Source organism: Grampus griseus (assembly GCF_964374135.1).
Source record: "Grampus griseus genome assembly, chromosome: 10".
Taxonomy (NCBI): domain Eukaryota; kingdom Metazoa; phylum Chordata; class Mammalia; order Artiodactyla; family Delphinidae; genus Grampus; species Grampus griseus.
The window spans coordinates 70384002-70397952 of record NC_139004.1 but is presented as its reverse complement, the minus strand read 5'-3'; the positions used below and the strand labels follow the sequence as shown (position 1 = coordinate 70397952).

General features: G+C 36.6%; 1 protein-coding gene across 1 annotated transcript in view; it reads right to left on the bottom strand.

Moving 5' to 3' along the window:
- Nucleotides 1–13951, bottom strand: part of CACNA2D3 (calcium voltage-gated channel auxiliary subunit alpha2delta 3) — a gene marked incomplete at its 5' end in the record, with an annotated part of 768939 nt that overhangs the window by 35560 nt on the left and 719428 nt on the right. The window contains one exon of the mRNA XM_082664450.1: nt 12079–12190. Within this exon, the coding sequence (XP_082520576.1) occupies nt 12079–12190 (112 nt within the window). The remainder of the gene's footprint in view (nt 1–12078; nt 12191–13951) is intronic.

Below are 13951 nucleotides of genomic sequence, written 5' to 3'. Positions count from 1 at the left end.
GCCTCAAAGTTGTAATCATGCCTGCTTCTGAAAATAAGGCACTTTTTTCCTTTAAGCAACTGAGGAAGAGAATCAGTGAAATCCTGTCTCCAGTAAAGTGCTTCACTGAATTGAGACTCAGAAGAATTGGTACAAAAATCAATCAGAGGTTTTAATCCCAATTATTCTAATGTTTATGGGCCACATTTTCATCTTCTGGCGATGTTGCAACAATTCAAAATAAAGCTCCCAAGATAAGCATTTATTTCCCCCTCCTCCTTTTTAAAGTTTAAAGCCAAGATGTTTTTAGTAAACACAAACATACAGCACTAACTAGGTTGTTCATTGTAAGAGCTAATATTAAATTATTCAAGCCTAGCTCCATACCATAATATAAAAAGAAGGTAGCTCTTTATTAAGGAATGAGTGGCAGGTCGTTAACATTATATGACAAATTGTTGAAAAACTTTTATATTTGATACAATCATATTTTAAATATTTTGCGATGGAAAGAAATTGCTTTTAGAATCCAAAATTTATTCCTATACCACCATCTGAGATGCATGGGCTCGACACTGTAAAATTCAAAGGGAGAACTTCCCTGGTGGTGCAGTGGTTAAGAATCCGCCTGCCAATGCAGGGGACACGGGTTCGAGCCCTGGTCCGGGAAGATCCCACATGCTATGGAGCAACTAAGCCCATGTGCCACAACTACCGAGCTTGTGCTCTAGAGCCCGCGAGCCACAGCTACTGAGCTCGTGCTCCACAACAAGGGAAGCCACCACGATGAGAAGCCCGTGCACTGCAACGAAGAGTAGACCCCACTTGCCACAACTAAAGAAAGCCCACGCGCAGCAACGAAGACCCAGCGTAGCCATAAATAAATAAATAAATAGATAGATAAACAGAAATTCAAAGGTATAGGAACTATTTTGATTTTGGTGATCTATATTCTGCTCATTACCAGCCAACATGGCTAGATCTGAGAAAGTAAACGACAGCAAGGGAAAACCTGGAGAAAAATAAGGTGCACAACCCTCAATCTCCAAAGGGAAGAGCTTGACCCTTGGTGCTAATTTCACGGCAGAGTAGGAAGGTTGTCTTGTTTAGAACTAAACTAAGACCGTATAAAAGGGCCAATGATTATTTCATGGGAAATTGAATCTCATTTATTTACACGCTTAAAACAAGATTGACTACAGTAGTTTGGTAAGAGTCTCTAGAGCAGGAGATACAAAAGTATTTCCACAAATTAGTGTATGCTTGCAAATTAAGTGGTTAAAAACTGTTACATTTTAACACCTACAAATTATATTATTCATGACCCTAATGTATTCCAGCTGGCAAAGTCTGTATCTAATTTGTGTAATGAAGTATCTGATCGCTATTGAATATGTGTAGTCCCTAATTCAGAATTCCAAATTTTTCATGAACCAAGAGCTCAAGTAGATCCAGGAAGTGGCAAAACTCCAAGATCTATATTATCTAGGACAATCTCATTGGAGCAAAAACCTCACCAACTACTTTTTCTGATTGAAACTATTAGTTTTATCTTCCAGGCTAAGAAATCTGGAAGAGGGGACTGACTGGAGTTCTGTGGTTTTCCTACAACACTGTCAACACACATGGGTTTGTGGACTGTGCTCTATAAAAATATCTCCAGTTTATAAAGCATTTACTCTGTGCTGGGCACTGTGATAACACGAGGGCTGGGCTTCCCTGGTGGCGCAGTGGTTGAGAGTCCGCTTGCCGATGCAGGGGACACAGGTTCGTGCCCCGGTCCAGGAAGATCCCACATGCCATGGAGTGGCTAGGCCTGTGAGCCATGGCCGCTGAGCCTGCATGTCTGGAGCCTGTGCTCCGCAACGGGAGAGGCCACAGCACTGAGAGGCTCGCATATCGCAAAAAAAAAAAAAAAAAAAAATGAGGGCTGTAGTTTTTTTTAAATCCCACATACAGATCCTGTGAGACAGGTATTATACTCCTTTCAGAGACGAGCAGACTGAAACCTACAATATTTAAATAACTGGTTAAAATCTTTGCATGGTTAAGTGCTATAGCCCAGACTGCAGCCCAATCCCAGAGCCCATCCTCTTAGTCTTTACTCCAGGAAGACACCATGTCCCCTTTATGCAGTGGGTCCACTGTACAGGTTGTACACTTGGTAAGATCCACTTGGTAAGAACACCTGCAGGGCATTCACTGAGAACAGTCTGAAGAATTTGCGGTAAATCACCCACCCAGCATAAGCCCTCAACAGGAAATTGGAGTCGTTTGTAGGAAAATGGAATCCCTGAAATATGGTTCTCTGAACTGTAGCCCACGAAACATGTCAACACAGCTTCGAGACCAATTACTTTCTTTCAGTTTAGTGGATAAATGAAAGGCGCGTGGGGAGAAGTGATGAGAGAAGAAAAGTGTAGCCACAGCTTTTGGGGCTTCCAGGAAGATGAGCAAAACTTGTGTGCAGATCCCAAAGTGAAACTGATGGCAACATAATTCTTATGAAAAGTGATGAGTAATACTACCAAAAAAAAAAAAAGAAAAAAAAAGGACACACACATAGACACACAAAACAACAACATAAAAATCTAATCTAATTTGACTTAGAAATTAATATCTTGCCAGCACTGACATGTGACAAGAATTTTAAAGCTCTGGCATTAAAAATGGGACACATGTTTAATTTCATTCTTGATTAATTATTTTTTAAATTGGTTATAAGTGTTTAACTCAGCAATTGATTCTCATTCCAAGGGAACCTTTGTGGATCCCTTTCTCAGCAAAGGGCGAGGCGGGTAGTAACAAGAAAAAAAGCAATGTACTGGAAAGTAGTTAAAACGTTGCATTCTTTTTAGATATCCAATTTTGTTACGCTTGTTGACAGTCACAAATGCCCAGAAAATATGGGCTGAGTTGTTATAGACTGCTGTTTGAATAACAGATTAATTTAATAATCAGTGGGATATTGAATGACGAAAATTATTGGTTAACACAGCCAAACCACCAACCCTAATGACATTCTTATGTAAATTCTTATTTTCTTTTAGGCTCCTGCATTCTTAATAAACCCTATATTTTTGAAAATCCTTTTTTAAACATTGCATACTGTCCCTCTGTTATAATATATCTGTCTATGATATAGACAGATAAATGTCCACTTTTGGAGTTGCCACTGTGAAGGTTTCTATTTAGAGCAACTGAGTCACCTCTTGATGTTTTTTCCATATAAAGCCAACAAGGGATTCTGGAAACTGGACACAGAGATGGAGCTGGGAGCAGCCAGTCTTCAAAGATTGCTGGGGATCAAAAAGACTTTTACAATATGTCTAGAACCACCTGACATAGTTTCCTGAGTTCTAGCAAGATGTTTAGGCATCAAGGTCATCTGATGTCTTCTGAGAGATGGGAAGATTGTTAATGACAGTCCATAAGCAAACTGCCACATGAAGCACGTTCCCGTGGGAAGTGCACAATCCTTTGGGATTGTTGCTCTATGGTTTGCCGTTGCTTGTGGAGGAAAGTAATCGCTGCCTTGAAAATGGTTTGTAAAGGACACAGCTTTATATGTTCCATTGCGGGAGGCGAGATGTTTTTCTTTGAAAAAGATCTTAGTGCGTAATTTTTGAAATACTGTAATTTTCACCAAACTCAGTTTCCAACTCACTCATCGCCAAATACTGTAGAATTGTGTTATTTTTGAATGTCACTGCCCCTGACCTGAAGTTACCTACAAAGCTGGTCAAAAATTAGTAACTGCCTTAGAGAACTAGTCCTGCAAATTCTCATTCTTTCCAGGTAAAGGTTGACAAATTTCTACATGCATTGAATGTAAAGCAGATAGGCAAATTTAGCTGCCTGGTTGCCAGCAAACCTGTTGGCCACTGTACTGAAAAATCTACCTGCCATCAAGAAGGGAAAGCTGACAAAAGTCAAATAACATTATTTTCCTCATTAACATATTGCATTCCAAGAATACAAAGCTCATACAAAATGTTATCTTCATTCTTTGATAAATACTCACATATATCTTCTAATAAATTTTATTTCATAAAATGGAGAAAGGAAAGCCAGAGAGAATGGGATATGCAAAAAACAAGAATAAAAGAGTTCAATCCTTCAAAAGCCTTCAATGAGACTATTCTTTATGAGTTTATTCAGATTGATATGAGCATCATATCATAATTTTATAACAAAGCCTCACAAAAATTTTCGGATTAGGAAAAAAAAAATAGTCATGAATCGACTTCTCATTTAACTACTCACCCCAGCCAACCTGTCAATTTCTAATCCCTAAAAAGAGGAGGAGGAGGAGGAAGAAGAAGAAACAGATGGGTCTGCTCTGTTAGGACCAGGTATGCGTGCTGGGAGGGGTACATTCAGAGGTGCAGCAAATGGCCTGTCTGAATCAGGAGTTTCTGCTTCAAAGGTCAGTCCCACATCACCATTATTGCTGTCATTTCTCCCATCATTTGGAATCTGATCATTTTTTCTCCCTTCCTTAAAACTTCTCAGTTGTTCCATACGGGTGTCAGGGTAGCGTGTGAAGTCCTTCAAAGGACTAGTACTCTGCAACAGGATCAAAGGGGCAATACGACTGGGGCCTTACTCATTCTTTGCCTCCGCTCTCATCTTGCCTCACCCCCATCTCTGTGTTCCAGCTTCCCTGAACTTCCAACGATTTGTGGAACAAACCACAACTTCTTTTGCCTCCACAAGGCTCTTCCCCCTGCCTGGATACTCCTGCCTGCTAACTCCTCCATACTTGGTGGTCTTATATTGGATGCTACTTCTTCCAGGAAGACTCTCTTGATCACTCCAAGCCTCCCTTCTGTGCTCCTGTGTGACATTTACTCTCTAATCCTGGCATGAAGCAGGGAGTGTTGACATTGCCTAGTTACTTCCTTGTAAACTCCATGAGGAAGGAACCATGTGTGCCTCATTCATTGCTGTCTCCCCACAGTGTAGCCCAGTGTCTAGGATATAATTCACAATCAAGAAATGTTCACTGAAGTCCTAAGCTATCTTTAATTTTTTTTCCTAAAGACTTATTTTCCTTTCCAGGCAAATTCCTTAGAAACATCCTTCAAGGTAATTTATGTACCAGTCCTCATATCTTAAAAACTAAATTGTCATCTCACAAATTAGACCTTAGAAATGGGCGAAGCCAATCTGTGATGTTAGAAATCAAGAGAGTGGTTATCTTATGGTAAGTGGGGTTGCGCCCAGAAGCGGGTAGGTGGGGGGCTTCTTGGAGGGCTGATGATGTTCTTTCACTTCTTAGCCTGCGTGCTGGTTACATAGAGGTGTCCTCTTTGTGAGAAAACTAATCAAGTGACAAACTTACAATTTGTACACTTTTTATATACGTTATATGTCAATAAAAAATTTACTAAAAAAGAAAGGAAAAGCACAAGCCCCTGTTCCTCTCCTCACTCAGACCCCAGAGCCTTTACTGTTTGCCTCCATAGTTTATGATGGAGCTGCTGGGTGGCGGTCTTAAAATAAAGCTTTGAAAGCAAAATTTTCCCAAGGCTACGGTATCTTTTCACTGCTGCCTGCAAATTGTGTATGGCCTTACTCAGTTTTCCAACCTCTTGTGGGTCTTCAACCCAGTGTGGAATTTCAACTCTGAAAAAGACTATCATGGGGGGTACAAATGCCTTCGGCATCAACTTCATTATCTTATTCATCCTTGGAGTCCCCAAAGCACCTACACAGTTTCTGGGCTGTAGCAAGAACACATTAACCTCCCATTGAATGAAAGGTAGTCTTCTCTTTAGTTTGAAACCTTTAGGTCACTTATTTTCATCAAGCAGCATTCATACCTTTGGTTTCTAACTACAAGTCAACAAGGAAAAATACTGCTTGCCCTAGCAGTTGTCCATCTTGCTTCTATTTGTTTTCTCACTTAGAATGGAAATGAGAAACCTAACTTACTCTACTAAATATGATTGCCTATCATTTGCTAAGAGATATTGGCCACCTCATAGAGTTTGTAGTTATGATAACTGGGGAGATAATATCCCTCTGCTCAAAAAGGTTCATAATCAGGACTTCCCTGGTGGTCCAGCAGTTAAGACTCTGTGCTCCCAATGTAGGGGACCTGGGTTTGATCCCTGGTCAGGGAACTAGATCCTGCATGCCACAACTAAAGATCTCACACGCCGCAACTAAAGATCCCGCATACTGCAACTAAAAGATCCCACACGCTGCAACTGAGACCCAGTGCAGCCAAATAAATAAACAAATAGTTAAGAAAAAACGGTTCATGATCATCATAAAACCAGTAGCGTCCGCTTCACAGAGCCATGAATAGTCAACAATCCTTAAGTCATACATGAACTTTGGTCATCTGAATTACCTCTTTCTCCAGGGAATTCTATAGTAGTGAAGTGATGTTAGACTTTGAAAAGGAACATTTACATTTCAACAGAATGGCTTATGGATGTTAAAAACTTTTTATATTAAGTTGGTATGGTATTATGCTTGTGTTAAATGTGGCCATTTATTGAGTACTTACTCCCTTCCAAGCATTATGCTAAATTCACAACATAAATTTTCCCACTTAATTCTTATAAAAAGTCTATGACAGGCTTACCATTATTATCCCCCAAATTAATCAGGAAGAAGTTGAGTTTCAGAGAACTTAGGTTTTTACTCACGGTTACACAATTAGCAATTAATGGAGTTAGGACTCACACTCTGAACCCTCTGATTCCATAGCCCCAGCACTAAACCACTACACTTCAGTGCTTTCCTCTGGTGGCTCTAAAGTCCTCAGCTGATGTAGTGAACTATGACATGGTGGACTGGGCAAATACAGAAGCTATTCTGCTCTAAACACTCAGACATGCTGGATGAAATAGTAAAACAAAACAAGTGTGTTTAAATACAAAGGAACTTACAAGAAAAGACACTAAAAGCCAACTTGTACATTTATAACTAAGTGTAAAAACCTGATAATCTGGTACTGTCTGGGGCTCTGAATGGGTAAAACAATGTTAGTGTGAGAAATCTAAATTTAAGCATAAACTACATGCTGCTTAGGAAAAATATTTACTGTAATTATATGATAAAGGGAGTCCTAATTACAAAAACATAACAATTACTTCTGGGCAGTCAATAGCAATAGGATACATGATTGAAGCCCAAATGTAAATCTACTGTGAAGAGAAACTCGGTCTCTATTCTGTTCCCACAAAAATAATCAATAGCAAAGATCAGCTCACAGTAAAAAATGACAAAACACATGAGAAAATAATCAACCAGGAAAGAAAGTAGACACAAGAAACAACAGGATTGGTACCTTCAAAATTTAAACTATTAAAATAATCTTAAAAGGCCTTTATTATTGGTTATAGAAACTTAAGAATAAGACTTTATGTAAAAAATATATAGATTTTTTTAAATAAGCAAATAAAACTTCTAGAAATAAAAAAGACAACCTTATTAAAATCTCAATGGATTCTTTGCACACGTGAAACTAATATAGTATTGTAAATCAACTATACTTCAATTTAAAAAGAGAATGCAGTATTTTTAAAAAATCTCAATGGACTCTTTAAGCAGCAGACTAGACACAATCAAAAGGAAATTAGTGAACTCTAATATGCCTAAGGAAATTATGTAGAATAACGTACACAAACAGAAATACATTTAAATCTAAATACACTTCAGTGATACTTCAGAATATTAAAGAGACACACTTTAAAAGCCATCAGAGGGGAATGAAAAGCCAGACTACTTATAAAGGTGCAAACCTAAAAGTCATAAGACAATGGAATAGGATCTTCAAAGTATCAATTTAGATAGCATGAAGTTAAATTATCACTGCAGAGTACATATTAAATAAGAAATTTCAAATAAAGAATGAGATAATTTATCACTCCCAGATCATTCCTGAAAATAACTTCTAATGTACTCTAGAACCAAAAACAATGGTTAAAAACAAAGGCAATGGTAAGTAAACAACTTGGTAAACATCTCATTTACTACAGGCAGCAATAACAGTAATAAAATATTTGGTAGGTTGAGAACACAGTAGAACTAAAATGTTAGAAAATACTACATGAAAGAGATGAGATGTAATCCAAGTTAGAGGTTCTAAGGTTTTGTTTGTTCTGGAGGAAGGAAGAGATCCTGACCAATTGAAATATGTTTAAAAGGTTAAGGGTAATCAGCAAAAGAGCAGAGTGTATACTTTTCTAGTATATACTAGTATAGTGGTAAGGGAAAAAAGGGAATGGAGAAGACACAATGAATACAACAGAAGGCAAAAAAGAAAGAAAAGAAAAGAAAGGAAAGAGGGAGAAAGAAAGAAAGAAAAGAAAAGAAAAAGCATGGGGAAGAGAAAACACAAAATGACAATAGAAATAAATACAAACTTATTGGTAAGCAAAATACATTTTAAAAGATTAAATCTGCAATAATAGAGATAATGAAATTTCAAATCCAGCTATATTCTATTTACAATACAAAATCCTAATGCAAAATGACAAAAAAAAAAAAAAAAACTTGAAAATGGAGGGAAAGGGGTAAATATGCCTAGAAAATATTACCTAAAGAAGAACTACTAATCCTATGCTATTATCAAACAAAATAGGCATTAAAGCATAAAGACTTTCATATAAAGAGTGTTATTACACAATGATAAAAGGAATGATTTATTAGGAAGCTACACCAGTCTTGAACAGAAATATCCATGGTAATATAGCTTCACAATATAGAAAGCAAAACAGAGTGAATGACATGAAGAAATGGAAAAATCCATAAGCCTGGTGAGAGCTTGACATCTAAAACAGACCAAGGAAAACAAAGTTTGAAACACATAAACACACCTGATCCAATGGATACATATTAATCCCTGTACTCAGCTTTTAGAGAATAAAACTTGCTTTCAAAAACACGGGGACAAATACTAGAATACAAAGCAAGTTTCCACACATACTAAAACACATGTGTTATACAGATCACGATGTCATTTAATTAGATATCAATAATTTTAAAAAGATAGCCTCAAAACCCATATATTAGGAAATCTTAAAACACTATTTAAAAATTTACAGATCAAAAAAATGGTGAAAGTTAGAAAATTGTTAGAGCTGAGTAACAATGAAACTCTCTATATTAAATTTACAAAGATAAACTGGAATGTAGAGAGAAAGTTTATATATATATAATATATATATAAATGAAGCTGAAAAATGAAATTGAAAAAGTTAAGCATCAAACACAATATCGTAGAAAATAAAAAACAGGGTAAATCCCAAAAACATAGAAGAAAGGTAATGATACAGATAAGAAGCAAAATAAATGAAACAGAAAGTCAAAGAAACAGAGAGAATGAAACAAACTAAATGATGGTTCTTTGGAAAGAAAAACAAAACAAACCTATCTGCGCCAGTATGGAGAGGGAGGGAAAGAGGAAAGGAGGAAACACAAGAGGGTGCGAAGGAGGGAGACAGGGGAAGAAGGAGAGAGTGATTTAAAAGGGGCAAAATCACAAATATGGTAACATTTTTAATGAAAAGAGAACACTATTTACAAATGTATGCAATAAACTTGAAGAGTGAGATGAAACAGGCAATTTTCTCAGAAATATAATCACCAAAATCATTTAAAAAAGAAATGGAAATTCCAAAGAGATATCTAACCACTAAGGAAACTGAGTGACTGAAAATTTACTCACACACAAAAACAAACAAATAAGCAAAAACCCATCAGCCACTGACAGTTTTATGGGTAGTTTTACTAAATCTACAAGAAATATAATTTAATCTTACACAAAATGTTAAAGATATCAGAGAAAGAAAGAAGACTCCTCAGGTAATTTTGTGACAATAAAATGACCTTAATAGCAAAGCCAAATGACAGGACAAGTAAGGGAAAGTATAGTCCACTCTCCTTTTTGAGCACAAATGCAAATATTCACAATATAATATGACCAAATGAATCTAGTAATATGGTTTTTGTTTTCCATTTTTTGTAATCATGACAATGAAAGTCCATCCTGGGAAAGCAAGTATGTTTTCATATTAGATAACCCATCTACTATTAAAGATATTTATAATATATACGATATAGTTCATGATTTTAAAGTTTTTTAAATTATATGAATGTAACAACATATTTAAAAAGTATTTTAATAATGGATGTAGAAAAAATTTTCGATAAATTTTAACATCCATTCAAGTTTCAAACAGTAACAACCAGAGCAACAAGTACACTGGAAGAGGTTTTCTTTAACCTAATAAATGGTTACCAAGAACTCATAGCAATTTAGGAAATGGATAATAATTAAGGTTGCACAACACTGGAATGTGCTTGATGTCCTTGAATTGTACACTTAAAAATAGTTACAATGGTAAATTTTATATTATTTATATTTTCCTACAATTTAAAAACTCTATATCAAACATCATATTTAACATGGAATTATTACAAGCAATTCCTTTAATTAGGAACAAGACACAGTTGTCTACTCTCACAGCTTCTATTCAACAAATGTATCAGAAGTCCAGTTCAATAAAACAATAATTAAGTGTAGAGATTAGACGGGAAAATTTTACAAATGATATTACTCTGTACGAAAAAAAGTCCAAGAGAACCCATACACAAACTATTAGATCTAAAAGAGCAGTTAGCAGTTGGATGCAGGATATTTAACATACAGAAATCAGTGAGCTTCTCATATGTTAGCAATTACTGATCAGATAATGTAGTTTTAAACATATGCCATTTCTGACAGCAAAAAACCATAAGCTGCTTAGGTATAAATCTAACATAAAATTATAAAACTGTATTGATAGGTATGTAAATAAAGAGAGATATTCGGCTTATAAGTAGGAAGGTCCAGTATCATTAAAAATAGCACTTATCTTCAAATTAATCTATACCTTATAGCAATTTTAATCAAAACCCTAGCATAATTCATCACAATTAATAAGCTGATTCTAAAATTAATACAAAAGAGTAAAAAGGCAATAATAGTCAAGTTGATTTAGAAGAAGAATAAGAAAAAGAGATTTGTTCTCCTGGCTATCAAGTCACATTACAAAGATATAATAATTAAAGAGATATTGTGTTGACACAGGTTTTGGCAAACCATAAAACCTGAAAACAGATCTGCAAATAGATGGGAATTCAGCCCATGATACAAGTATCATAATATATCTATTGGAAAATAAAAAGTACTCAATATAAAGTGCTGGTTAACAGGCCAACTATATGGAAAAGGACCAAATTAGACCCTACCTCATGACACTCACACAAGTAAATTCCAGAGGGATTAAAGTTCTAATGTGAAAGGCAACCCTTTAAAGTGTTCAGAATAAAAATATGTGAGAATATATTTATTACGTTAGGGCAGACACTACTTTCTGAAACAAGGCACAAAACGCACAAATTAAAGAAGAAAATAAGAATAAATTGGACTACATTAAAATAAAATCAAAAAAAAATTTTATATGCATCTATAGACTTCTATAAAAAGTGAAGAGATAGACCAAGGAATAAGACACATACAGAGCAGAGAACTGCAAAGAAATCATACCTGGAATGAAAGAATGCCCAAATCAGTAAGAACAGATCCACCACCCAGTAGAGAACTGCCAACAGGAATGAAGAGGCCAGAGACCCCAAATGACCAATAAAACCAGTGAAAGAGGCCTGACCTCATTAGTAATCAGGGACTCTCATATTAAGCCTCCAAGAAATCATTTCCAATATGTCAGATTTGGGTGAATCCTGAAGGCTTGGCGCCTTCAATAAAAACACCTGAGAAATTTCCCCAAATAGCTGAAATTGCCAACTGTCAATTGGGAAAAAAAAACAATCAGGACTTTTTCCACGCATCTACAAACTGAACTAAAAATCTCTTATATTCTAGGATGTATTTTCATACATTTGAATGTTTCCCAAACTCTAAATGATCTCTCTAGCAAAGCCAAGTGATGTTTCTTCCAAGCTGATGGAAATACTTCCTCACACAAGAGGGCAGCCATGTTTCCGGCTCTCAACGTAATCCTACTCATGCCAGCCACAATGGCCTGTCTGGAAAAGTTCTCTACTGAGCAGAAAGGGGCAGGGGGTGCTTACTTGGAGCAGTCTTCACAAGCAATGTTCCCTGAGGTTTCCTTGATGGTGCGCTCAGAGACGAACGCTGGATATTCAGTATCACAAGGCTCCAGGGTCTGTTTCAATTTCTGGGCTATAGGAATAAGAAAAAAAAAAAATGATAAAGAATACAAGGCACAGGCTCTGTTGTGACTGGCAGCCCACAGTAACTCAGAACGCAGTTCCGCTCCTGCCGCTCTGTGATTTTTCTAGGCACAGCATAATGCATTATTTTCTAATTAGTCAAGTGATTTCATCTGCCAAGCAACTCTATAAGCTATAATTCCTCAAGCAGTTCTGCTGGCGTGATCAACTATCATTTATGCATCACAAGAATTCTACTTTCTGGGACAACATCAGTCACTCGGTCTCTGACTTCATACTTACTTGAACTTAGCAATGACAACAACACACACACACACGTATATACATCTGAATAAATGTATAAAATACAAGTTACACCGTATTATTTAGGGTCATGATACAATTGCATGGTTTTATTACAGAAACAAAATTGAAATATGGAATAGTAAAATACATAATGTCTTTGAAACACAGCCATGAACCTAATCCTACTATTATGAAGTTCCTTGTCCAGTAAAATAGTACTAAATAACCCTGGCACGTGGATGAGTACACAGTAGGTACTTGGTAAGGGCTTGGTGGTGGATTAATTAGTTTAAACAAGTTATGTCCAGTGGGCAAATTCCAAAACCTAAGTCTCAATTTTTTAAAATTTGTAAATTGGGATAATATAGTTCTTTTAATAGAGGCTGATGTGAGATTTCAATGAAATAATATATGTTGAGTACTTAGTGCAGTACTTGGAACATAGTGAGTGCTAATGTCAATTAATAATAATAATAAAAATAATAGCAACAACTACAACAAAAAGAAAGCTAGCATTCTAATGAAGCCATTAGGGATGATGATAATGATGACAGATACTATAGCATAGTGGTTAAGTCAGAGCAGTTTGGAGTACAAATTCCTGCTTCACTGCTTTTAGCTAATCCTCAGTATTCTCATCTGTAAAATGGAGATGCTAGTAATACAGGTACTCTTCAAAGGAGATCTATTCATGAACATTTTCCCAGTAGAATGCTTGCTTATAGGTTTCCAATACCTAAACTTTGTATAAAGTTTTTGGCTGATGTTTATATAGAAATATAAATACATATTTGTAACAAAGTCTCCAGTTACATTCCAAATGCAACTGGTTTGGATGTCAGAACTACCAGTAGATGTTTTGTAGAATGACCATCTGGGAGGCTGCCGGCACTAAGTGAGACATCAGAGGGTTACCGAATGCAAAACAACTGTTTGGTAACAACCAGATAATTGTTGGGTGATCAGGAAGCCACGTTTTAAGCATTTGCATCCTAACGTGATGCTTTAATATACAAGCCTTTTTTTTTTTTTTTTTTGCGTTATGTGGGCCTCTCACTGTCGTGGCCTCTCTCGTTGCGGAGCACAGGCTCCGGACGCGCAGGCTCAGCGGCCATGGCTCACGGGCCTAGCCGCTCCGCGGCATGTGGGATCTTCCCGGACCGGGGCACGAACCCGTGTCCCCTGCATCGGCAGGTGGACTCTCAACCACTGCGCCACCAGGGAAGCCCAATATACAAGCCTTTTTACTGAGCTTTAATTATTTTGAGGAAATTGGTTGGGGTTGAAGAATAACACCTGTAATTTTTCTTATTTAAAACGAATGGAAGTAGACTCAGTCAGCTTTTTATGCATAATGTGATTTTCAGGAACTGGTCACTGACATTAAGGGGAGATTCCCATGCTAACTCATAGGGTTGTTCTGAGGAATAAAGAGACTAATGCATGTACAACTCTTAACAGAGTG